General features: G+C 37.1%; 3 protein-coding genes and 1 pseudogene across 6 annotated transcripts; 1 reads left to right on the plus strand and 3 right to left on the minus strand.

Moving 5' to 3' along the window:
• The first annotated feature begins 640 nt into the window (after positions 1 to 640).
• Positions 641 to 3,512, plus strand: LOC18010043 (formin-like protein 7). Its single transcript, XM_024160314.1, has 2 exons — positions 641 to 1,996; positions 2,092 to 3,512. The coding sequence occupies exons 1-2, from the start codon at positions 831 to 833 to the stop codon at positions 3,383 to 3,385; spliced, it is 2,460 nt and encodes an 819-aa protein (XP_024016082.1). The 5' UTR covers positions 641 to 830; the 3' UTR covers positions 3,386 to 3,512.
• A 173-nt stretch (positions 3,513 to 3,685) lies between these two features.
• Positions 3,686 to 6,385, minus strand: LOC18010159 (pyruvate dehydrogenase E1 component subunit alpha-1, mitochondrial). The gene is made up of 8 exons (XM_006392158.2): positions 5,587 to 6,385; positions 5,431 to 5,510; positions 5,149 to 5,226; positions 4,613 to 4,708; positions 4,446 to 4,517; positions 4,279 to 4,332; positions 4,114 to 4,179; positions 3,686 to 4,019 (listed from the first exon to the last, which is right to left on the minus strand). The coding sequence occupies exons 1-8, from the start codon at positions 6,263 to 6,265 to the stop codon at positions 3,975 to 3,977; spliced, it is 1,170 nt and encodes a 389-aa protein (XP_006392220.1). The 5' UTR covers positions 6,266 to 6,385; the 3' UTR covers positions 3,686 to 3,974.
• Positions 6,386 to 12,987: 6,602 nt separating this feature from the next.
• On the minus strand, positions 12,988 to 20,095 carry LOC18010162 (paired amphipathic helix protein Sin3-like 5). 4 transcript variants are annotated; one of them, XM_024159612.1, is made up of 20 exons: positions 19,751 to 20,095; positions 19,462 to 19,596; positions 19,078 to 19,239; positions 18,815 to 18,980; positions 18,627 to 18,725; positions 18,341 to 18,505; positions 17,968 to 18,052; positions 17,459 to 17,703; positions 17,204 to 17,358; positions 16,824 to 16,951; positions 16,479 to 16,733; positions 15,695 to 16,203; positions 14,762 to 15,406; positions 14,579 to 14,673; positions 14,362 to 14,500; positions 14,094 to 14,246; positions 13,855 to 14,015; positions 13,651 to 13,762; positions 13,374 to 13,566; positions 12,988 to 13,273 (listed from the first exon to the last, which is right to left on the minus strand). In XM_024159612.1, exons 2-19 carry the CDS (start codon positions 19,533 to 19,535, stop codon positions 13,390 to 13,392), a joined length of 3,525 nt encoding a protein of 1,174 aa, XP_024015380.1. In that variant the 5' UTR covers positions 19,536 to 19,596; positions 19,751 to 20,095; the 3' UTR covers positions 12,988 to 13,273; positions 13,374 to 13,389. The 4 variants fall into 4 exon arrangements, with proteins under 4 accessions (XP_024015380.1, XP_006392221.1, XP_024015381.1 ...); XM_006392159.2 differs by having other exon boundaries at positions 17,953 to 18,052; XM_024159613.1 differs by lacking the exon at positions 19,462 to 19,596 and having other exon boundaries at positions 17,953 to 18,052; positions 19,751 to 20,086.
• Positions 20,096 to 25,869: 5,774 nt separating this feature from the next.
• Positions 25,870 to 26,766, minus strand: LOC112087991 (annotated as a pseudogene).
• Positions 26,767 to 26,987: the final 221 nt, after the last annotated feature.

Here is a 26,987-nt window from a genome sequence, read left to right on the forward strand (position 1 = left end):
TCATCACTTTATATTTTTTAAGTTCTTACAAAGAGTTTAGAGAAGTTTTTTTCGGCATTATATACATGGGATGGGACCAAAAGGATTAAATTTTCCAACATCTCAACAGCTACCGCTAAGCAACATCGATGCATAAAGTCAAACATTCTGAAACCACATTTACACCTCAAAGTTTTCTCTTCCATATCATTTTGGGTTTCGTATATGCACATCATCATTTACCAAAACTATCACATTCTCAAGAAAAAAAAGAAGTAAATAATAATGCAAAAAAGGTCACGGGTTGGTTAGAACATTAGGAAGAACTAATTTGGTAGATTAAAAAGTTGTATGAAAATATATAAAGTTATAAACTGTCGTCTAAAAAAAAAGTTACGCAGAAGTCAACGCGTAGCCGAAGTTTTGGATCAAAGCAGTCAAATATCAAAAAAACATCTTCCAATTCCATATTCGAACACAAGACCTTGTCAACGCGTCCCGCATTACTGAAATGACAAAATTACCCTCGTCTAGACTCGTGTCAAAGCCGACGAAGTAGAGGTTGTTTTCGTCAAAGTAGCCACGCTTTTGACATTGGACCTTTTTCTCATGATTAATAAAAAGTTTAAAAAACTTTGATTTACCAAAAGAGAAAAATCATTAATGTGTTAAATCATGAAAATGGTTGTCATGTTCATCGAATCATTCAACACATTTCTCTTTTTCTTTTCTTCCTGAATCTTTCTTTCCTCTTTCTTCGTTGTCAAAATCCAATCAGAACCTTCTGATTTCTTAGCTCCGCCGCGTGAAATCTCAGCTCCGAGATAGTTTCCCGGTAAAGAACCGCCGCGATGTCTTTCCTTTTCCGTAAGAACGGTAGCAGTTCACGGAGGCGGATCAAAGACAAACTCCGTGGTCGCGGTAAGAGAGGAGAAGAAGAAGAGAGAGTCAGATACGACGGTGGTGGCTCCGATTCGTTACCTCCACCGCCTTCTCCTTGGGGTTTTCTCTTCCCGGAGGATTTCGTGCGAGTCGACGGGAATCTCAAAGCGATTATTGTAGATGAGGAAGGATTAGATGTGATTTACTGGAGAAAGCTTCTCGAGCTTGAAAACAGCGGGAAAATTAGGAAAAACCCTAGACCTAGAAGAAGAGGCGGAGAAAGAGGAGACAAATCCGATGGCGGATTAGGAAGAGCTGGAGCTGATGAAGAAGAAGAAGACGAAGACGACGACGAAGATGGATTATACAGAGGATCGGGTAAAGGAGATGAATCGATTGAAGAGACGTTTTCGTTTCATGTGAAGAAATCTCAATCTCCTTCCTCCTCGGGTAGTGAAATCGGAGATCGGAGTAATAACAATAATGTTGAAGGAGGAGGGAGATACTACACTTCTTCTTCTACCTCCGCTGCTTCGCCGTCGCGACCTTCCACGAGCGGAGTAAGTGATTACGGTGCCGTTGGGAAACAATACCAATCCAAATTTCAAGCTCCTGGAGGCGGCTCATTTCCGCCTTCTCCGCCGCAGATTCCGCCGATCCAAAGCAGTGGCAGTGGCGGCGGTGGTGGCGGTCGTTCACTCCCGCTTCCTCCGGGTCAATTCACGGCGGCAATTGCTTCGTCCTCTACATCGCCACCGCCTATTCCAGCCAACCAAACATCACCACAGCTTCCGCCATCAGCTGGGGCTCCACCTCCACCGCCTCCGCCATCTGCTGGAGCTCCACCTCCACCTCCACCGCCTGTTCCGGCTAAGAAAGCACCTGCACCGCCACCACCTCCTCCGCCGGGCAAGAAAGCACCTGGCCCGCCGCCACCGCCTCCAATGTCGAAGACTGGGCCACCAAAACCGCCCGGTACTGCAAAAGGAGCGATGAAGCCAGGTGAGAGTTCTTCTGCCATAGAAAAAACCGAGGATCCAGCGCAGCCAAAGCTCAAGCCTTTACATTGGGATAAGGTTAATCCTGATGCGAGCCATTCAATGGTTTGGCACCGCATCGATGGTGGCTCGTTCAAGTAAGTATATCGTTACATTCACTAGATTCTACATACTCTTAGAATGTGAATTTTGTAAGTATTGATGGATTTTGACTTCTTGTGCTTTATATTAGCTTTGATGGTGATCTCATGGAGGCTCTGTTTGGATACGTCGGCGCTCGAAAACCAAGTGAAGCAAACAGTGTACAGCAAAAACCGACTGTTTCCACCTCGCAGACTTACATTCTCGATCCTCGAAAATCTCAGAACAAAGCAATTGTGCTTAAATCTTTGGGAATGACGAAAGAGGAGATCATTGACTTGTTAACAGAAGGCCATGATGCTGATTCCGATACACTCGAGAAGCTTTCTGGTATAGCTCCAACGCCAGAAGAACAGACAGAGATCATAGAGTTCAACGGCGACCCTACGAAACTTGCTGATGCAGAATCGCTACTCTTTCACATCTTACGCGCAGTTCCTTCCGCGTTTAACCGGTTCAACGTCATGCTCTTCAAGATCAACTATGGCTCTGAGGTTGCTCAGCAAAAGGCATCTTTACAGACACTTGAATCCGCGTGCAATGAGCTACGTGCTCGTGGGCTGTTCATGAAGCTACTAGAAGCTATCTTGAAAGCAGGAAACAGAATGAACGCTGGAACCGCCCGAGGAAATGCTCAAGCTTTCAATTTGACAGCTCTGAGAAAACTATCTGATGTGAAGAGTGTTGATGGGAAAACTACTTTGCTTCACTTTGTTGTTGAAGAAGTTGTAAGGTCTGAGGGAAAACGTGCTGCGATGAGTAGAATCTCGAATGATAACGCCGGTGGAGATATTGCGGATGCATCTAGAGAAGAACAAGAGACTGAGTTTATAAAGCTAGGTTTACCCATTATAGGTGGCTTAAGTTCAGAGTTCACCAATGTGAAGAAAGCGGCTGGAGTCGATTACGACTCATTTGTAGCCACAACGTTAGCTTTAGGCACCCGAGTCAAAGAAACGAAACGCCTTTTAGACCAAAGCAAAGGGAAGGAAGATGGGTGTTTGACAAAGCTTAGATCTTTCTTTGAATCTGCCGAGGAAGAACTGAGAGTTATTACAGAGGAACAGCTCAGGATAATGGAGTTGGTGAAGAAAACCACAAGTTATTACCAAGCTGGTGCATTGAAAGAGAGGAACCTGTTTCAGTTGTTTGTTATAATCCGCGATTTCTTAGGGATGGTCGATAATGCATGTAGTGAAATCGCAAGGAATCAACGGAAGCAGAGACCACCAACAACAGTAGCAGGAGCATCAACTTCAACAGCAGCAACATCGAGCGCTGCTGCTGCACCGCAGAGAAATGCGGTTAGGTTTCCGATTCTGCCTCCAAATTTCATGTCGGAGCATTCAAGGTACAGTTCAAGTGATTCAGACTCTGATTCTTGATAACCATAAAACCAAAAAAACAAAACAAAGATTGATCACTTTTGTTATATGTTGTATATAGATGGTAGGGAAGCTTGTTGGTAAAAAAAATATTCTTTAGGTTCTTTGAAGATGGTTCGTATGATTTTAGCCTGTTTTGTTGTTGAATTTAAAAAGCTGATTCTTTTTTGGAAGAGGAAAATTACAAACAGAAGAAATCATTGAGCTTTGTTTGTATTTCATTTTGTTATATTTTTTTTTAATATCTATTTTTGGAGTGCCGCAAATCAGCAATACTAACGTAAAATCAAACGCAAATGCTTGATTTTTGAAACCTCTGACTGAACAGGAGACTCCATTAAGTTTTCCGACTGTAAGGTGAACAAGAAAAGCGGTAGCAAAAACTTAGATACAAAACACAAAAGCTTCACAAGGATCACATGTTTCTGTTTATGTATGTAAAGATAGAGTAATTAAAACTCAAGAGAAGAGAGTATACAATCAAAAGCCCCGAGCAGAGCATAAAGCACTCTACCCATAAACCTCTTTATTCATGGCTTCCTATTTAACCACTATGCCATGGCTCGTGGCATTATCACGAACAAGAGCTTCATGGAAGCGCAGCTTTGACTTCTTTTCTGTCAGGTCCAAATGACTGCAAACAGAAGGAAGAAAAAAGGGTCAATAAGGAACACGAATTATGGACAAGCGTAAAATGACTGAATTTGTAATTCGTAATTAGTAATTACCTCGGTGCCGAATCCCTTCGCATAAACATTGGTAAAAAGCTCAGAAGGCTCTGGCATTGGGCAATCCTGAAAACAAAAGAGAGTTTGCCTAAGTGTTTACCTTTGAATTTGAAAGTTGAATATCCGAGTGGAAGAGAGAAGCAATATGACTCTTTTTATTATTACCTTCGCTTTGGCAATGGCGTCATCTACTTCTTTTCTAATTTCCTTCTCCATATCCTGAGAAAGAAAAGAAAAACAGATTTTTTTAGCGACTTAGATTATATAAACCAAACATCTGAACATTATGTAGGATGGAGAAAGAAGGGCACTGCTGTTAAAAAAGAAAATACCTTGAGCTCTTTTTCGGTTGCAAGGTCATGAGATAGTACCAGCTTTTTAATTCTCTCAATCGGATCTCGTTCCTGGGTCATATAATAACACAAATGCTCTGAGATTCAAGACACCCGAGTCCTCGATCAAGAAATAGTTTTTTGCGCGGGTAAAGAGACTAACGAACCTGCCTCACACCAGATATCTCATCTCGTGTACGGTATGTGCTCCCAGGGTCAGACATGGAGTGACCGTGGTACCTGTATGTGTCCATCTCAAGAATCTGTAAACAAGAGATGATGAAATCAATTCCCATGCAATTCATTTGATAGGATTCATTTGATAGGAGAAAAGGAAACACTAGACAAAATTGGAAAGGCAAAGCTACTATTTTTTTTATATCATCAATCACACGGTTCTTTGATGTACACTGATACACAAATCACTTCATAACTTCTATCGCAGACAGTACAGAAAAAAGGATAAAAGTCGAAGAGCTAGCTAGCTCAACAATATTTAGATATTGGAATTCAGTTCCAGTCCACTTAGAGGATGTAAATTTCAACTAGATAATGCAAAAGGAAAGAATTTTTTTTCATCCTATGATGCCGAGTCCCACAGGATAGCTAGATAATGTTCCAGGTAAATTCAAAAAATGCAACACACGACAAAGGGGGAAAAAAAACAGAACATGTAAGATTACTAAAATATAGACAAACTTACTATCGGTCCGTTCTTCAAGGCATGTTCCTTAGCAAACTTGCACGCTTGTTTGACAGCAAATGCATCCATACCATCTACCTGCTCATCCCAAAACTCGCATCAAAAATCCAGCAACCACTCAAACTCGAAAGAAAGTTCAAGAAACCCAATCAATATGAATGTAATGATAGAGGATTATGGCAACATTATCCATGAGAAAATCTGCATTTCAGCCTTAAAACTGCATCATTTCTTAAACACTTATACACTAACATCAATCCTTGTTAATGATTCAGAGCTAACCTTCAATCCAGGAACATAATCACCACGCTTGTAGTAAGATGAACTCTTGGCAGCTCTCCATTCAGCAGTTCCCATTCCATCTACACAAATCACATCACAATCCAAACCATAACAAAAGGCAACAAACAAAGAAGAAGGAAAATGCTTAGGGCTTACAGTGATTGTTCTCGCAGACTAGAATCGCTGGTAAATCCCAGAGAGCAGATATATTCAGAGCTTCAAAAAGCTGTCCCTGATTCGCAGCACCATCACCATACAAGGCGAACGTCACAGCTTCATCTTTAGAATACTTCTGCGCGAAAGCAATCCCACAACCTAACGGAACCTGAGCACCGACAATCCCATGACCACCGTAAAACGACGATTCCTTCTTATAGAAATGCATCGATCCACCTTTCCCTTTAGAGCAACCTGCTTGTCTCCCCATAAGCTCCGAGAAAACCTCGTGGAGCGAACCGCCTCGGCCTAGGAAAATGCAGTGATCGCGATAAGCCGTGATGATCGCGTCCTTCTTCGTGATCGCAGCCTCCATTCCGATAGCTACAGCTTCCTGGCCGTCGTAGAGATGGCAAAACCCTCGGATTAGCTTCGCTTTGTAAAGCGAATCGGCCGCGATTTCCATACGCCGCATCAGAGCCATGGTGCGGAAGAAAGTGAGAAGCTCTTGGCTCGATGATTCGACGGAGCGAGACGGTGGGTCGCAGAGGTGAGCGGTGAAGGGAAGCGAAGTCTCGATCGTAATCGGTGTGGTGTCCGCTGAGAGGAAGCGGCTGAAGGCGGCGGAGAGAGGTCGAGTGATGCCGTTGGATCGTGACGATAGGCGTGAGAGAGCCATCTCCACCGTTGATTTTTCAGAGGTTTTCTTCTTTCACTGAGAATCTGTTGGAAACTTCGCGCAGGAACCAAAAATGAGAGACAAGTCACAATTCCAGTGAAGAAGATGACGATAAGCGAATACAAGCAGTTTTGCTACCGAATCTAAGAGACTCTGGAAGTATGAGAAGGTCCCTACTAATTTTGTAATTGGGTTATAATTGGGTTCGGTTTAATCTTGTTTCAGAATATCTCCAATAAATTTTTTTTTTTGGACCCAAGAAAAAAAATATATTATTAAGAGAAAATTTAAGAAAAAACCTCAGTTTTAAGGATATGATTTTTGAACAATGAAACCCCACTTAAAATTTTAAGTGTTTTATCTTCATTGTAGTCTTTTTTATCATTCACTTTAGTCTTTACAATTAAATATTTCAAAAATAAGCTTAATAATTTTTCTATTTTTCATTTTATCCCATTCTCAAAAAAATTATGTATATTTTTATAAATTGTATTTAAACGTATCAAATTAAATAAGTACTGAAGAAAAAAAACAAAAGAAAAAATATGTTGTTTTATTTTTTTTCAAAGTTTGTATTTTATTATCTATGTATGGTTTAATCTTGGATTTTATATATAAATAAAGATAGATTGCTTCTCAAAAATTTATATTTTATTATCTTTGTATTTTTTTGTGTGATGTTAGATTTTTTTATTTTTTGTGTGATGTTAGATTTTATATATAAATAAAGATATTTTTTTTACAAAACTTTGTATTTAATTTTATGTAATATTAAATTTTATATATAAATAAAAATAGATGTCTACTTTTTTTTTAAAAAAAAAGATATCTTAATCAAATAAATAAAATATTTGATCACTTTATGACCACATTTAGTAATAGTTTTATTGAATAGTTTGATATTTTATTAGATGGAGGTTCACGCCATGATAAATTTATAAAACGCATATCAAATGTGATTTATAACATCAAATTATAGAACAAAACGACAGTTAAACAAACATAAAGTACCTAATAGGAAATAAAACGCAAATATAACAAACAAAACCAAATATTGGACAATACCAAAAAAAAATCCAAGATAAGTCTGTTAACATTGGATAAAAAAACTAAACAATAACAGTTGTAAACTTAGTACATAAAAATATAAAACCAAAGTAAGTTTGCTAACATATGACAATTATTTAATATTGTACGGGAACCTATAAATGGAAACAAATTATTATGAACATTTTTGATTTATATGTAACTGATAGATAAAAAATATGATTTATCTCGATCAGAATTTCACAACATCAATGTCAACAAAGTTAAGCATTATATCCAAATATCGTTTATACAACCAAAATATTTCCAAAAACTTTTCATCACCTAGAAACATTTTTTTACAATCTATGTGAAATACTACAATTTGCAAAACAAGAAAATTTTTTACGAAATATTTGTATCATGCCCATTTGTGATTTTTCAGAATTTAAATATACATATAATAGAATTTATACACTTTCTGATCTAAGCTTGCTCATGACTAAAACATTTTACAGAAGTTCAGCTTATGTTCCACCATATGGTTGACAAAATATACTGTGCAAACTCAAAACACAAGTTATGTATACATCAGCTGATCCACATGGAGTTGATTTCCTTGTCATCATTTTTACTATGGTTGCTAGTGCTTTCTAAAAAATTGTTTGTTTTTTGGTGTCGTTTTAAAAGATTGAATCAGATAGTTTTCATGTAAGAATTCACCATTTATTACATTTTAGATAAAAGTGTGGATGCTATTTTTAGTTTAATAAGATGTTAATGTGGGAAAACAAATAAAAGAAGTCGAAATGCGTTCGAAATGCTAATGATGTGTGTGCTATTTTCTTGAGTAATGAGAGTTTGACAAATTAATGAGTCACTGCCATAATTTAAACTACTTATATAAACAGTTATCCATAAATAGTCAAATCAAATTTTTTAAAAAAATTTAAACTAATAACAGAAAATTGATTTGAATAAAAAATACATAATTACTCTTTTTGTATAATGTTTTGGCTTTCTTCGTCATTTTCATCTGTAGTTCATACCTTTTTTCTCAATCTTTCTGCTGACTTTGAGTTTTAACTGTTTGACGACAGCAGACTTGGCATAACTCAATCTATTTTTCTTAGATACCAACTTCCCATCTCTAATTAATACTTCTTTGGTTTTTGTCTCCGTAACTTCCACTTTCTTATAGCTTTCCGAATTCACTTTTGCTTTTGAGCTATTTACTTAGAGTAAGTAGCACTCTTTTAAAAATTAAAACAAACTAAAAATTCAAAACAAAAAAACTTCATTATCCGCAGTATACATATTCTCAATATCCTTACTTCCCGTTTTACATCTCCACTTAATATTATACCCTTTAAAATCATTTTTATGTCTCCTACATTTTCATTACCTAGTTTCAACGAGCTCTTTTCTTCTTTACGAGGAGGTTCCACCCATTAAGAAATTTATCACCATCATCTTTTACATTCGCCAGTGTAGCTAGATAAGGCATGTCGATAACTTGAGATGTTACTGCAAGCAGACTTATTCCAAAATATATTTGTGCAAACCAAAAATCAAAGCACACCTAAATAACTCAAAACATACTAAAATTATTACTCAAAGAGCTTCTAAATGACTCAAACGTAAAAACTAATGCCAAACATACCAAATTACATGAACTCGTCAAAATTTCTGATCAGCTCTTACCGTTATCAGCAAAAAAAACAGTAAAAACAAAAAAAAACACTTCAAATTGATTTTTTTTATTTATAAATAACAAATGTAATATATCTCTTTCTCTTATAACTTAAAAAATTATAGAAACCAGCTAGACTCAGAATAGATAATTCGATGGGTTCAAGAATCATAAAATTGATGTGAGTGCGAGACACCAGATTTGTGACTTCGTGAATAATAATACTCATTTTGTTCAGAATTATTTGATGTTTTAAGAGGTTTTTTTGTTCTTAAATAATTGATATTCTCACTTTTCAATGAAAAAATATAATATTCTGCAGATCATTTTCTTATTGGTTGAATTATATTTAAATAAATTATAAATTATGGTTTTAGTGTAAAAAAATAAAAAAATAAAATAAATTTTTATTCTGTGTGCAGAAACCTTAAACATCACATAATTCAGAATAGAGGGAATATTTTTTTAGTCAAATACAAAACCTAATCCTCGCAATATCACAATCTGGTTTACTCAATCAATGCAAGAGTTGGAGTTAACATTAAAAGGTTTTCTGATTTAGGAAAAAAAAAAACAAAAACAACCTAAAATAGAAGAAAATCCAAAAGTAGTTCCCTGCCTCCACCACGTTCTCACCAAGTGACCTGTTGTCCATTAAAACCCTTAGCATTCCCAATCAACTTCCGTTTGTTTCCTCGTAGAGGAACGAATCCAAATGTTAAGCAAGAAACTGGTCTTCTGGACCAAAGTGCTGACTCGTCAATACTTTTGTCTCTTTGGCTCTGGTTCCTCAGGATCCTCAGGTACTAGAGGAGGAGGACTAGGCTGATCACTAGCAAGCTGAGGTCCCGATGGACTAGGCTGCATTTTTGTTAGTCGGCTCATTATCACTGAAAGGTATTTAGGTGATGGATAGTCAGTAGAATACTCTTCATCCTCCATGTAAGCAAAACAGTCAACACCACTTACAAAAGCATGCAAATTATAGCCATTTCCACTCCCTCCCACTCCCTCCTCCAGCTTCTCCAGTTGAAGACGTTGGAAAAAATCCTCAATAACGGTCTCTGCCGTAGAAGCATCATGACTCACCTGATCGGAAGTTCTTAATACTCTGGAATACGCATTCACAAGCATATTGTACAACAAATATGGCTTGCTATAACATGGCTTCATAAACTCAAATTGAGGGTTCTTATCCACTGTCTTCATCAACTCCCGATGAAAATAAGGCCCATACCGTGCCTCAAACTGCGCTGTGAGCTTAATAATACCAAGCTCCTTGAGTGGGATCTCACTTTTATGGCCTACCAATACAAGACTGGATCGTCTTAGAGGTGGATCCCATATAGGAGCAAGAACGGGTTGCACATCACACTCATGAATATCCACAACTCCATCTTGATTCTCAGCATGGTGTCCCAGTGGATAGGCCTTAGAAAACTCTTCATACTTCATTTCAGCAAAATAGTCAACACCATCAAGAAAAACATACAAATCACTCACAACCATCTCAGTCTTCTCCTCCAGCTTCTCCAATTGAAGACGTTAGAAAAAAACCTTAACAACGTTCGCCACCATAGAAGCATCCCTCTTACTCAGCCTCCCCAAATCCGTGAATACTTTGGAATACGCACCAATACGCTCGCTATAGTAAATGTACATGCGATCAGTTGGCTTCATAAACACAAACAGAGGATTCTTATCAACTTCCTTCTTCAACGCCCAACAAAAACACGGCCCATACCGTGCCACAAACTGTGCTGTGTAGTTAACAATACCAAGCTCCACGTGTAGCCTCGATATTGCACCGAAATGTGGAAGATATGAACGACGGTCAAATTGATACCTCCTGCTTAAAAGAGTATTAGATATTTGTGGAGGTCGCAATTGTCCTAGTCGACGCACAGTCATTGAAAAGCGTTCAGGTGGTGGCATGACAGAAGAATAGTCTAAATTCTCCATGTAGGCAAAGCACTCGACACCACTCACAAAAGCATGCAACTCAAGTACTCAACCGTAGACACCTCCACTTTGCACAAGAAAACATTAACAACGGTGGCCATAGAAACCCTCTCGGAGTGGCTTAATACTCCCGAGTAAGCAAGAAGACGCCCACGGTAAAAGTTAAAAAATTTACCACAAGTTACCCTCGTAAACTCAAACCGAGGGTCCTTATCTACTCTTTTCATCAAAGCCGACGAAAAATACGGACCCCACCGCGCCACAAACAGAGCTGTGAGCTTAATGATACCAAACTCTTGTGGTGTCATATTTTCGGGAAACGTAAATGCAAGATCTCTGAAAGGTCTTATAGGCGAAATCCTTGAAGGAGAAGGAGGAGACTCAAGATCGGGAGGTGCATCACGTACACACTCGTGAGCATCTGGTTGGATATCATGAGGTCCATCTTGATATTGAGCAAGGTATTCAGAAAGCCTTCGCTTGTAATATACGTGACAAGGGTCTGAGCTCCACAAAAAGCTGTATTTTGGATTATTCTCATAACAGGCCTTGATCTTACTCTCAAGCATTGACCCCTTCATGGAAACACAACGTGCAATTCCGTCGATAAAATCTCTGTTTTTTGGAGCCGGATCAGTGATTCCTGAATCAGTCTGCGTCGAACTGGACATTCTATGTCAGCCAGGAAACACAGCGCCGCCGCGAGAACTTCCGTGACGTCGAGAAGAAGCGCTAAACGAACGACTTCGAGATCTAGGGTAATCCACAAAACGATGAGACGAGAAGCAGTGGAAGAAGAAGAAAAAAAAATTTAAAGGTTTTTAGTTTTGACAATTAACTAGATCTTTGTTTTTGTTAGATTTTTTTAGACATAATACAAATTAGAATAAAGATATAATTGTAGAATTTATATATTGTAGAACATATAGAGAGAGATAGAATGTATTTTCACAAAGAATGTGATTCTCACATTTTTTACACTTATTAAAAAAATTATTAAAAAATACTATTTTACCTTTTATTAATGCATTAAATAACTTTTTTTCTAATTAATACATTAAATCAATAGGGTCAAAACTGGAATATTGTTTAAAATTCTGTATTGAAAATATAAAACGACACTCTTTGTGAAACAAAAATAAAACCTTAAAATGACACTCTTTATAAAACGGAGGGAGTATAAAATATAGAAAAAAAAATTAATAAATATTCTAAGTGTCGTAGAATACATATAAAAGAGAGATAAAATACATATTCTATCACTTAGTAGAACATATTGTAAATGGTAGAATACATATTTTAAATTTGGTAGATAGTAGAGTAAATACAGAACACACAATCCATCAAAAATTGTAGAACTAGAATATAAATTCTAGATTTCGTAGAACAAGCAAATTTTTTTTTTCCAAAAATTTCTAACATATATTTCTTTCCTTTTTGTATTTTACGAAATTTTAATTTTTTTATATTATTTCAATTTTATTTATATTAAATTAAGGGTAAATTAGTCAAAAGATGAAATACTAAAAAAAAATCTTAAAAGGATAATAGGTGAATTTTCTGTCCTATATTTCCAATTTTTCCAATATAATTCAGTTTGTGAATTTTATTATTATTTATATGTAATTTTATATAAGCTTGTATATTTTTTTAATTGTTACATAGTTATTTGTAAAATATTTATGATTTTAATTATGATCAATAGTGGAGATAATAATGCAAGATACCAAAAACTTTATAAGGTTTTTACTTGAGATACATAATACATTTAGAGGAACAATTGTAAACATCAAATTTGGCTTACCTCAAAAAATAGAATTTTCTTTTTTCGGAGATGCTCTAAAAGATTAGTTTTGCTTTTTTCTTATTATGTTCAGTTCAAAAAAAGTTTCCACGTACAGACAAAATATTACAATTGTATTCATTAAACTCAGCCATGTTTCAGATAAGATTTTGTTCAGATATTTGGAATGAACACTCCTACTAGTAAACACAAGATTAGCAGCTTAAATTGCAAAAATGAAGAAAAACTAAGACAAGATTGAATTGAAAAAGGACACATAACATTAGAAGGAATAATATTCAGCATTTGTTTGAATGAATGAATTGAAAATCTCCGATTTTAGCATCGTCATTACATATATAATCTAACACTATACACCAAAACTGGCGACTCGACAACGAAATTTAGGAAATTAAAAATCATGGTTTGTCATGTGAATCTCTTTAAGCCAAATGATGCAAGAATCTTGTCAAAGACAGTTTGGTCTCTAGTCTCTACCACTCACTAACTGATACTTTGCATATCCTAGCCCAAAACTTCACATCTGCACAATATACAAGCCTTTATCGCGAATTAGAGATTACTGAGAGGATTTGCATGTTGATGAAGGTTAAGCTGCAGTGATTAAAAGAGGGTTTACTTACGTGCTTGAAGCCGTCATTAAGGCAAGGCAATAAGTCTGCGGCTAAGACATAAGTGAAAACGCGATATGCTTCTGTTTTTCGAGATTTCACTGCTACCGGAAGTTTTTGCACTGTCAAGCTCAGTTGGATTCGGTTTTGGTTTCTTCTGCTTACTTCTATACAGAAGATCTGCTGTGTTTGGCTCATACTTGACCTAATTATCAATTGGCAACTCTTCATAATCATATTTACGTTACAAAAAAAACAGAAAATATATCTCATGGGATAGATTTTTTACCTTGGAAGAACTGCAAGCCATTTTACATTCGACCTCGTTGATAATTTTCAGTCCAACCATTGCACGTGATATCCCTGAAGATTCCTCTGGAGCGTTTAGTTTCGCCTTGTTCCTGAAGAGAGTATGTTAAGTATGATTACTAACTGCAAATGCATAACCAAAGACGTAAAAAAGTATGCTCTTATCATTGCTTTTTTCACTCACCTCTTCAGAAACAGTCCAGGCTTTTCTTCATCAGGTACAATCGAGAGAAAGTCAGTCTGCAGATAATTTGCAAAACCTGGTTCCACTGTTACAGCTGTAACTTCGGGCTGATCGTTCCCGCTGTTCATAAGTTGAATCGAGAGGCGGGTTTGAGCAGATGTCTGCATAGAAATTTGCAAGGACAGATTAGTGTGTGAGACCATATACACGACTGTCCATGAATGTCAAGAGAAGCATACATATTCAATCCGGTATATGTTCTGATCATGGAGAAGGGCTCGGGCATTCTCATGGTACACTACATCAAAGAATCTCCCCGGTTTTCTGTAGTTCTCATAATCATATAGTTGCAGCAGCTTGGTGTCTGTCTCATCAGCTGCAACTGCATGAAGCTGAAGCATGTCCAAGCCACTTGACTGATAAGTACAGAAAAAAAAAAAAACAAAGGAGGAAGAAAAAGAAGCAGAGTCAAGACAAGAATAGGTTGCAGGTGAAATGGAAACTTACATGCTTAACAAACTTCTGAACTAGCTTGTCCAATGTGAAGAGAACATATGATTGTGCTCCAATTATAGCTCGGCATTCATCTTCAAACTTTGTATTATCGCTCGAGCCGTCAAGTAAATTATAGAGGGCATCCATGAACCTATGCTTCAAAACATCAGTAGGGAAGGAACTATTGTTTCACTTTAAAACTAACAATACTCTGTAGAAAATAAATCACCTGGTGTAAGAATCAGGAGATGTGTTATCTGGATCTGGAGCTTTCCATTTCCTCTCTGAATGTATCTTTGCAGATAGTATTCTCTCGTACAACATCTGAAAGAAAAATCAACAGAGTTAGCGGTTTGAACTGAAGACAAGTTGAAATTTCAGGAACTTGAGAAGGTTGTTTCGTAGTCCTTACTTGATGAAGCCTGAAAAGCACATAAAATGAATCGTTCCCATAGAAAACTCGAGAATCATTCCGGGAGTCACTTTCTTGCAGTGGCCCAGGCACATGTTTTGCAAGGGGCTTTACAGGCAGCAGATACCGTTCTGAAAATGTGAAAAAGGATCCATCTTCACCCTCGTTGGAATTAACCATCCCTAGAGCCTCGTTTTCACTCTCAGCAACATTATCAATCCGGTCACAGTTCATAGCTCCTTTACGCTCTTCCTCGGAAGAAACATGGCCACCAAACTTGCTTCCTGAGGCAATAATTTTAGAGTCATTTTCATTCACTTCTGATAAGTTTTGAGTAATTTTATTTCCATCATCTTCAGGAGGAGATTTGCTCCTCTCTCCAGCTTCAGTACAGCATCCCTCCTCTTTGTGTTCTAGGTCTTTGTTACTTCTAACATTGTCCGGCAGTTTCTGCACAGACTCGAGGCCATTCTCTCTATAAACCTCAAAATTGTCTTGCTCAAAACTTTCGGTAGGAGATAATTCACCCTCTTCTCGCTCAACCTTAGGCTCTCCCTTTGATACGTCACTAACCTTACTACAATTCTCTAAACCTTCCTTTACTAACTCGTTTCTGGGTGACACCACTTTGGAAGGCTGGCTATCCTGCAGAACCAAAAACCAAATTAGGAAAAAATCTTTCTCACTCTTATATAAGATATCTGTCTCAAGTCTCATAATGAAATAAATTTTGGATTAGTTACTCTTGAATGCCTTCTTAAGGCATCTTATTGATACGAAAGGAAAACAACTTTCATTTATTTTCCCAACTTCTAAATAGGTCATACCACCATCAGTTGAACTTATGAGAACCTACTATATTTAGTCAGCGAAAAGTGTATATGGCCTCAGCTAAAGAACAAAGGCAACAGAAGGGAAAGACAACATAATTACCTCATTAGTCATAGCTGCATCAACATCTAATTTATCTTGCTGAATGGTTTCTTGTGTTGTGTTGACCGGGTTTTCTTTGTTCGGCGTTTTTGGAGGTACTGGATCTTTAAGGCCAGAGGCAAGAGAACCCTCACAAGTATTTTCCTTCACTGCCACACATGCATCATGCTCCTCTGGGTTGTCCTTTACCTTTGCAGCATCTCCCATTGTCTCATCCTTTACCTGTGCAGCATCTTCCATTGTCTCATCAGTTTGAGACCTAGAAGGAACGCCAAACATGGGCTCCAAGAACGTTACCCACAGCTTCATAACTTTATCCGACTGTTCAGTAGCACATATTTCTTCGCAGTAATACTTGATTAGTTGATACAGGTCAGCATGAACTTGTGTATCAGAATAAATGAACTCCACATCTGGGGTGAATGAGGGCTTAGTTCCAACAGCAATGGCATAAAGCGGGTCTTCTTTATGCTTTCTATCACTGATATCTTTTATTTCAGCCACTAAACCTGCATTTGGGGACGTAACAGACAACTTTACTTAATGAAAATTTGCACTTAAAATGATACAAGACATTCTCTATGTTTCATCATCATTTCTTCAACAATTATGAGGCCTTAATATATTACACTACATCCGCGTATAAAAGGAATATTCCTGCATTCTTCTATGTAGGTTTGAGTGCAGCAAAACAAAATCAACGATTTTTAGCAAACCTAATTTAGGTTGGTAATCTAAACGAAGTTAACTTATACTTGGAGTGAGAAACTGTAAGAAAACATACCTTTTGTGCTCAAATTCTTGGAGTCTTGCTGCTTGAAATAGAAACTACGATGATCTAGTGATTTGTGATGGTTCTTAGCATATACTTCAGCCCATACTTTCCTGAAATCAGAGCGACACCTAGCCCATTCTTCTTGTTTCTGCTTCAAGCGGGTTAGTATCACCGGTAAGGCGATGTGAGAATTCTTCTTCAAAAAATCCATTACGTCAAGCCCATAATCCCCGTACAACCGTTCAATGCATCTTAGGTTCAGCTCTATTGAATTGTCACATATAAGAGCATCAGCCAAGTAAAAGAATAATAAACATACATCTAGCACAACCAGATTGACTAATTAACACTTGCCAGATAAGTGTTCTTTGATACAAATTGGTGTCTCTATAGAGATTGTGTTGTTGTTGATCTTTTCCAGAAGACTTTCCACACGCTTAATGGCTGCATTCACAGACTCTAATAACATGTCCAACTCAAACCTGAAACCAGATCAGGAAACTAAAAGATCAGATGGAAGTAGAATTTATTTGGCAAATATATTGTCAGCAAATAGAAAAACAAAACCCACAATATATCCACACAAATTTCAGTCAACTTACTGAAATGAGAGGACTCAACCGAATAAAAACAATTAATGAACAACAGGAAATCAATATGCCATAAAAAATAAAGACTCCTAATCAATATATAAAATAGAAATACAGGAACCCAATATACTATATACGTCTTACCTGTCATCCTCACATCGAAACAAACTTTCTTCATACTGGTTTTTGCGCATGTGTTTGAATGAGTAATCCTCACTCCCCGATGTGACAGATACCCAATGATCATTGAGTACTTTTTCACCAAGTGAATTTCTGTAGCTTGGAATCTGAATGGGATACTACACAGGAGAAAGCCAACTATATCAGCATAGAGCACAAAATGATGCACTAAATTGAAGTATGGTAGATAAAACTATTTAAGGTTTAACAGGCGCTCACATCCTCGGGCAAGAGACGATAACTTGGTGTACATTGTGCACACTCAGTAAGGTCCAATTCATTTATAGCCTTGGCCAGATAGTTGCTGGAAGATAGTACATTTTTTTGACTTCCAATGCAAAAAGCGACCGTTCTATCATTTTCTGGATATCTTTCATGACCCCCATTATTTTCATAATCTTGCATCCCCTCGTTGTCCTCGACCTTCGGGTATCCCGGCCATTGACCTTGATTAATAAGGGATTCTGCAAATATTAACATAGTTGGACCTTAGCACCAGATAAACACTGATCAATCCATTGAAAGAGACGAGACTGACAATGACCGCACGATATGTTTCACAGATATATACTACTTTCCCTATTATATCAAATCCACTGAAGAGTGGAAGACATATTTGTAATAATGCTCTCAGCAGGCACTGAGCCAGGCCGTCATAAATACAAAAGCAAAGAAATATAAATTAAAATGCTACAGGTGATCCAAATACTCACTTCCCAGAGAATTACCAGCAGAACACGCCACAAGATTCTCGTCACCATCTTCTCGTTGATCGGAGTGTTCAGCGTAATCATTACTCCTTAGTTTTATTTTCTGTGGCAGGTATGAGTCCATATCAACATCTCACTCAAACGCTGAACCATCGAGTTACTTAAAACATATTTTTTTCTCATACTTTTGAAGTAAACTGCGTCTTAATTCCTATAACTATCTTGTTCTTAATTTATCACTCTTAGAACAATTAGGGAAAGGATGTTAATACTTTCCATATAAGCATGCATGGCCACAATGCAGGCTTTCTACCACAAACAGCAATTAGAAATATTAGTATCCTCGCTGTGAACGATATGTGAACCTTTTAGAAAGAAGAATAAGAGAAACCTTATCAAAATGCTTTGGATGCATGGCAGGAACTGCAGAATTATTATCACGGGGTACTGCATTTCTTCCGGAAAAAGGGTACACAGAACCTGATCCCGAAGTATCAGGTAAGAAATGAACAAACTCCACAAGTAGATCTTTATGGTCATGGAACAACAGAGCAACCTGTAGAGCAGATAGGAATCAGAAAAAAAAAATAAATCACAAGAAATCCGGCTTTAATCAACTAAAATGCGAGGCAGAAAAGTAGAGCAAATCAGCACTATGGACATTTACTGTAAATCACCTCTTGATAGACATCGGCGATGGACTTGCTTTCCTTTCTATACATGTTCAAGATGTCTAGAAATCTTTTATACGCACGGTCATCATTCCCAAATCGCGCCTAGAGCAACAAATCACCAGTAACGTTAACTGTTTAGTTCATGACAAAACTGGTATATGATAATATGATTCACAACACTACATACATACCTTGATCTTGTTCACAAATTCGATAGCTTCTCCGAAGTCCACTGGCCTCTTCTCCGGGAGGGTTATTTTATACCCTTTGGGCAAGAAGGTATTAAAACCCAAAAGCAAGTCATCATAGCCCTTGAACAACTCTTTCACTCTTGCTATGACACCATTTGTGTCAACCCTACAAACCAAACATGAGAAACGAAGAAATTAAATCACATTTCCGGTTGTAAGAGGAAAGACCAAAGTAGAAGAGAGAGCAAAAATGCATCAATTACCTCTGAGCTTTAAAGTCTTTCATGACTTCAAGGAAAGTGTCATACTTCTCTTTCTTGTCTTGAAACATATCCTTCACAGCTTTGAGATAGCTCAAGGCATCATTTGTTGTTAGCCCTCCCATATTCCCTCCTCCTCCACCAATCGTTAATGGCTTACCATTTCTGCATCACACAAACATGAAGCTGCTTTTCGGCATTTAAACATCGAAAAATCAAATTAAATTTCCCCCTTTGAAACTGCTGTAACTCTGCTCATATAAGGTAGTTAAACCAAGAACAATTGTAGACCTCAAGAGAGAAAAATCAAACTAATATCCCTTGCAAACAAACAAAAAAAGTACAGAATTTGAAAAGAACACAAATCAAAAAACAAAAAGAGATTACGTTTCTCCTCGAGACGAAACGGTAGGTCCTCGTATCTGAGCTTCAGCGTAAACCTCTTCTCTAACCCTCTTCATTTCTTTTCACCGGAATATGAATTACACAATTAAACAAAGATACACGCTTTTCACTATAAACCTGAAACCAATCGAAGTTCGAGAAAAAAACACAAATTCAAATCTTTTTCCCTCTAATAACAAACAGAAAAACCAGATCTATCTCCCATAATCGAAAAAAAATCGAAGGTAAAAAGGATAAAACTTAAGAAAGGAGATATTCTGATATTTCAAACCTTACAGAGACCGGATCACATTCTACGACAAAAGCGAACTTCTATGTTCCGTCCGAAGAAGATAAAACGTACATAGAAGCGATTAAAGAAGAGTGGATCGGCGACGTAACCCGCCGCCGTGAGTTTGCCGGAGAAAAGAGATACGAATCTTCACACGAAAAAAGAGAAATAAACAACAAAGAAAAGCAAACGGAGACGATTGCTTCTGGTTTGGATCTCTCTTATCTCTCTCTATCTCTCTCGCTTTATCTCTGTTTCTCTCTCTCTCTGAGATACAAATAGTTTGAGAAGCGAAAGAGGTTACCCGTAAAAACCAAAGGCTAAAGCTCGCGAGCAACAGAGGGAAGAGAAGGCCTGTGTATATGTATATGCATATGTATGTGTATATATATATGCGGAGATAATAATCAAGTGTGTTTATAACTAGGATATACTCATGCATTTAAAGTTCCCTTTTTAATTATAACCTTTGGAGTGTGAAATAGATGTGTTTCAAATGGTAATTTTGGATTTTCCTAATTAATTTGCATGGTCAAAATGAGGGCACGGTTTTATATACAATGAATTCAAAGGGTAAATTAGTAGCAAAGTGGGATTTTTATTCATGCATATGTATCTTCTGTTAAGGAATATAATCTTCCTAATTAGCTAAGTTTTGAAATTATGACCTGTTTTTAACCATGTCTACATAGAAAAAAAAATATATGTGATGTAGCATAGATTTAGATAGAATTACCACGTGTAATATTTTTGTTTGATGTATCTGCTTTCTTGATTAGGTTTTAGGATTTTCTAGAGTTGGTTAGATTTTAGATTTTTTTTAAAATATAGCTTATTGTTATTAATGTTTAAACTTTAAAGGATTTTTTTATTGATTATTAGATAGATTTTTTTTTGTGGACCTATGATTTTACTTAGAAACTTTTGTTTTATTTTGATATATTAAATTAAATAAATAATTTTATGATTTCTTATGGCTTTTTAGTGTTTTCAAAAGTGGGATTAAAAATTTGTTTCATATGCTTTTGCTATATCTAAATATTTTATCATTTGACAAGTAAAACTTTCACCATAGATTGGCAATCTAATAATTCACTTTTGTGCTTTTTTCTCACCACCCATTTTACCATATAATTTTTTACATGAATATTTCTCTAAATCTTTGATAATTTACTATGACAGACCTATTATATGATGTATCATGTATCTATAGTTGGAAGATACTCAACAAAAATGAAGTTTTAACATGTATATTATTTTGAAGATCATGTTTTTTGGGTGAAAAATAAACTTTTTTATAAGTCTTAGAGATGGACTAGTTTTTATTTCTACACATTTTCAAAATGTCCTATTGTGTGTTGTATATATCTATAGTTGGAAGATACTCAACAAAAAAATAAAGTTTTAACATGTATATTATTTTAAAGATCGTAATTTTTTTTTGTTTGTAAAAATACACTTTGTTAGAGTTTTTAGAGATGAATTAGTTTTTATTTCCACACATTTTCAAATGTTCTATTGTTTGTTGTATTATGTATCTCTATAGTTGGAAGAAGAAATATGGGATATTAATAATATATGGGTATTATTAATACACAAAAAAACGCTACTATTATATGGGTATAGTGGCGATATCATAAACGCTAAGACAGTGGGAGGTATTGATTGGTTCACCCGCTATCACCCGCAAACGCAGCATTTGCGGTTGGTAGCGGTTAGTGGCGTTTTATTGCAAATCGTTCCGTATCGTTTTATACAGCTGAAATCCAAAAGCTGCTTCCCGCCAGCGTTTGCGGTTGCGGGCGGTAGCGGTTAGGTAAAAAAATAAAAATAAAAAACTAAAATCATGCTAAAAAAAATAAAAGATCACGTTAAAAACAATTATAAAACCCTAACCATACTAATCTTCTCCTATATATATAAACCCTAACCTCTCACATTTTCTATCAAGTTCTAGTATGTAATCATGGCTTTTATATGAGTTGAAGAAAATTAAGATACAAGCATAGGTGCCAATACTTTGGTTTAATTCATTTATATTAATTGTTCTGTTTCCATTTTTAAAGTAAGAAATTATAAATATGTATTTTATTAATTACAAAATTAGTTTGTTATAATTCTTTTTTTTTTGTTTTTCAGAAAGTTACATGATCAAACGAGATGACATGTGCGTTACTTCAACGGATCATTGTAAAAAACAAACTCAAAATAAATATCCTAGATTTTTGAGTGCACGAAAGAATGTATTTTGAAGAATACTAATGAGCAATTTGGAGTTGATTTGAGTTGGGTCGTGCAAAAAATCGATTAGATCAGTTCACGAAATTTTACATCATGCATAAGACAAATCCAGAAGATCCACGTATTTGAGCAAAATTTTTCGAGTCTATTATATTACTAAACACTATTTTGGGTGATGTTCCCAAAAATTGAAATAAAACATATTATTATAAAATTTATTAGTTTTTAAAAGAATTATTTAATATTTATTTATAATTTTTATTAATTATTTTGAACTAATGATTATGATATTAATCATAATTGTTTTTTTATAATTATATATGATGTTTATTTTGGTAATTTTATGTTTAACCGCTAAATAAACCGCTGGTTTGCCAGTCAAAAATGTCCCGCAAATGGATCCACCTTAAAAAGTTTAATCAGTCATGCAAACCGCTGAATAACGCTCAAAACCGCAATCGTCCGCTTCCGCAAACTCTCGTACTCGCAACCGCAACCGTTGTGTTTAAACCAGTCAAGCCCATAATAGGTTTTATGTATTATAGCGGTACTCGATAGCGGTTTTACGTATACTATTATATGTTTTACTATTATAGCTCTAATCGAATGTTTTAATATATTTATTATAACATTTTTTAGTGCTGTTTTATATTATGTTGTAGCCTTTTTTACGTGCTCATCACAAATGATGATTTACTATATTATTTCAATATATTTGGTCGCTACTTTACAGCATATAATAATTTAGTTTCCAATATATATTCAGAAGTTATTTTAAAAACATGTTTCATTCCATGAATCGTCAAAAGATACATAATTGTAGTTTACATAAATAGTTTAACTACATGGAAGTTGAGATGATTAACAAGCTACTTTTCTACATTCCTTCACCAAAAGAAACATCCATACATTTTTTTTTTGCTAAATTGTAAATATTCATTAAAAACAAAATTTTTAGATGTTACAAATTGTTAAACAAAATGTTCGACCTAACAGATTGGTCTCATGGCAAAAAACGTGAAAAAAACATGGAAACAAAATACAATCGGTACTAATTGACACTATAGCAATAAAGCAATTTGGCATCAAACAATAGCGATAAAGAGCTTGAGACGATCCGAGGAAAAGTGGAACCAACATATGATCAAAAGGAGAAAACTAGAAGAATGCTCGAAGAAACATCCACAAAGCAGAGCGGAAGCTGTTTCATCCGGCAGCCTGAAAAAGAGCTATTCCTCTAAGAAGCCAAGAAAACCCGATCAAAGACTGCCCTCAAAATCTAATAATCGGCATACAACTAACAAACCTAGATCCAGCACTAGGACAGGACTACACTAGCTGTCGAAGCTAAGAAGCGCTACTAACTCTACCAAGATCCTCCCGATGTCGGCTAGCACATAGCCAAGCGACAACAAGCAAAGACAGCCTTACTACCTCCTCCGAAAGCCACGCGAACAAGACACAAGACCGAACTAAAAGCATTCTCAATCCAAAGCACACAAACAGAAACACTTAATCCATCAGAGAGAAACAAGCAAACATCCGCAACAACGACGAGACAAGGAGCCACCAGAGACAAAAAAATCTGTTGGAACTGAGCAACACCGCACCGAGACTGAGCACTTGAACACCCGATTTGGCACAATATACCTCACGCTGCCACCAGAAGCACGCGCAGAGCCACCAGGAAAGTCACCGCCTTGAAGAAACGCTGCCGCTGCGAGCTAACCTAGAGACGACGCCGAGCTCGCCACAGGCTTTGATACACTAAGGGAGGAGAGGAAAGAAGCAGATCTGATAGCAGCACGCCGAGACCCGTCCTCGAAGATCTCACACCACGCACCGCTTAGAAAATCCGTCTAACTGCACCACCATGAGAGAAAACGCAGCGGCAACACCAAGATCTAGAGAGATCCCACACCGAGCGCCATGGATCTACCACCGGAAGTCGAAAAGCAAATGATCTGCCAAAAGCCACACACCTCCTTCGATACAACCATCCGCACAGAGCCACCAAAGCACCACCGACGCACCGCCCCAGGCGAATCAAACCGAAGAGGACAAAGGTCTCCCCGGCAGCGGCGAGGAGCGCCAACCACCAAGGAGAAAGATCAAGATATTAGGGTTTGGCGGCTGAAAAAGATTGGGAGAGGAAACGGCTGGAGAGAGAAAAAGCGTTTTTCTTGACCGAAACATCCAAACATTCATTCACTAAAAGCAGCATCCATCATGTGAGACATCTCTCTTATGCAGGGAGACTTCAACTGCTCTCCTCTGTTATTCAGAATATCGTTGGCTACTGGTGCTCTGCTTTTATTCTTCCAAGACGCTGCATCAAAGACTTAAAAAAAATCTGCAGGCTCTCCCTATGGTCGGGCTCTTCGGAAATCCCGAAACAATGCAAAGTGAGTTGGGATAAAGTTTGCTCGCCAAAGAGCCAGGGAGGTTTGGGTTTGCATAATATCAGTTTGTGGAATAAGGTCTATGGTCTCAAATTGATCTGGCTTCTCTTCTCATCGGCGGGTTCCCTCTGGGTGGCTTGGTGTAAGAGATTTAAGTTGAGGAGGAAAAGTTTCTAGGAGCTCTCGCCTAATGCAAAAGGCTCTTCAATGTGGAAACAACTCCTCAAACTTAGATCTGTGGCCTCCGGCTTCCTATCTTGCGAGATTGAAAATGGTCAAGACTACTACTTTTAGTTTGATAGTTAGACCCCTTTTGGTCAACTCCATGATTTCCTCGGTGCAGATTGTCACCAGCTTCTTGGGCTTCCCCTGGATGCAAAAGTCGCACATGCAATATCGGATGAGGGCTGGATGTTTCGAGGTGCTCGTAGTGACAGGATTGAGCAATTTCTTACCTTCCTAACATCGGTCCAAGCCTAATACTGTAGACAAATTCCTTTGGAAACGAAAATTGGGAGATGCTAAAGACTTTTTCAGCTTCTCAGATACTTGGTCTTCTATCAGACCAGAGCAGGCCGAGGTTCCTTGGCACAACAGAGTTTGGTTCTCCGGTTCAGTTCCGAAGCACTCCTTCACGATGTGGCTGTGTTCTCTTAACAGGATGCCTGTTCTTTCTCGTTTATTTGATTGGGGTGTTGTGGGTGATGATACTTGTTATCTCTGCGAAATCTACGGAGAGAACAGAGATCATCTCTTTCTTAAGTGCCACTTCAGTCACGAGATTTGGAGTTGGTGCTTCATTGGATTCAGTTCTTGGGACCACTTTCTTGACTGGCTCATTGTCCCCCAGCAAAACTCAAGTCTGGCCTTCCTTAGGCTCATTGCTGCGCATTGCATCATCTATGTTTTATGGCAGGAGAGGAACTCCCGCATTTTCAGAGGAATCAGGACCCCCGTCTCCGGCTTGATCGTGCTCCTGGACCGCTCCATCCGCAACATCTGCTCAGCCATGCGGCTCTCTCCGAAGTTTCAAGAGGCTCTCCAGCTATGGTTTCGTGCCTCCTAGCTTTGGTTCTTTTACTCTCTTCTTTCGGTTGTTTGTTCCGGTTATTCATCGTAAGATGTCTTTTTCCTTCTTTCCCCTTATGTAACTTTGGTCTTTATCAATATAATTCCAGAAATTTTAGGAAAAAAAAAAACATCCATCATGTGATGGATCTTTCTCAATGTACTTTATGTACCTTCACAGGTTGGAACCTTCTCCCCAATGCATGATCTTTCTCAATGTGCTTCTTGTACTCATCCAATGTTGTTGTACCAATACACTACAACCGTAAAACAAAGAAAAAGCCTTGAGTTTCCAGTTTTATAGGATAAAAAGAGTGAACTGAAATCAAGTATGTTATCTGAAAGAGCAAATCAAACTCCAAACTTATGAATTCCTTTTAATCACAAAAGATATAGTTAAACCTGGTTTCACAACTTTTGACCTTGTTTCACAACCTTTATTCTCTGCATGTTCATCTCTAGCATGTCTCTCGAGATTTTTCTCTCCCACAATCTACAATCATCAGCACTTTCACCTTTTAGAAAAAACCTGACTCGATGAACAACAAATCAATTGTAAACACCATAAACGTTTTTTGGAAGTACATGCCTTTTCTGGATAAGGGTCCTTGTCACACAGCACCTGATTCCAAAAGATCGAAGAAGAAAGAACATGAAGTAGTGCTCTAGTGAAGGTAAGGAAACAAAATACAAAGTTAAAATCTTACCTCAAGCTTCACTAACCCAGTTTCTAATTTCTGCTTCACTTCTCTATAAAGATTATGTTCTGAAAATTAAACATCAACATGAATCCCATTGCACAAAATTGGATCTCCTCCAACACCATCTTCACCTATGGGTGTATATACAATGACCAGTCTGACATCATCCACATTAGCTTTATACATCCTTCATGTCTCACCTACACAAAAACCAAAATGGACCAAATCCACTGATGAAAATGGTTGAAACTTTTCCTGGTATTTGAATACAAGATAACCGAATTAAGAGTCTTACGAGAAAGGCTAGGGTTTACTATTAGACATGAAGGAAATAACAATGTGAAACAAGTTTTGTGTACCTGGAATCAAGATGAGATCAGGGCTTCCAACCATTGATCTAAGCCATTGGATTTTACCTTTCTTAACCACCAAAATAATAGCCTCGAACATCATATAAGTTGGTCTATTTACGTTTACCCTCTTCACCACCAAAATAATAGCCTCGAACAGCATAATTGTTGGTGTGGAAACCTCCTCCTTCAATCTCCAGCTTCTCTATCCTAGGAAAACCTGAAGTAGATAGAAAGTTGATCAAAACATACATTGACATTTTATTTTCGAAAAACTTAAAAGAAACTTTGACTTTTTACCTTCTCTCGATGAAAATCAGCTGATAGAAAATTGACAATGCTATACATAAACAGTAGCCAAGAATCTATCAACGAATACTAAAGCTGATCGTAAAACAATCACCAACTCAAAATGTACAAAAAAGAAGGTCGAGAAGTCTCACTACTTCATAGATTCGTGAACAGATAATAAAAC

This window comes from Eutrema salsugineum, unplaced genomic scaffold (assembly GCF_000478725.1).
Source record: "Eutrema salsugineum unplaced genomic scaffold, Eutsalg1_0 scaffold_8, whole genome shotgun sequence".
NCBI classification, from domain to species: domain Eukaryota; kingdom Viridiplantae; phylum Streptophyta; class Magnoliopsida; order Brassicales; family Brassicaceae; genus Eutrema; species Eutrema salsugineum.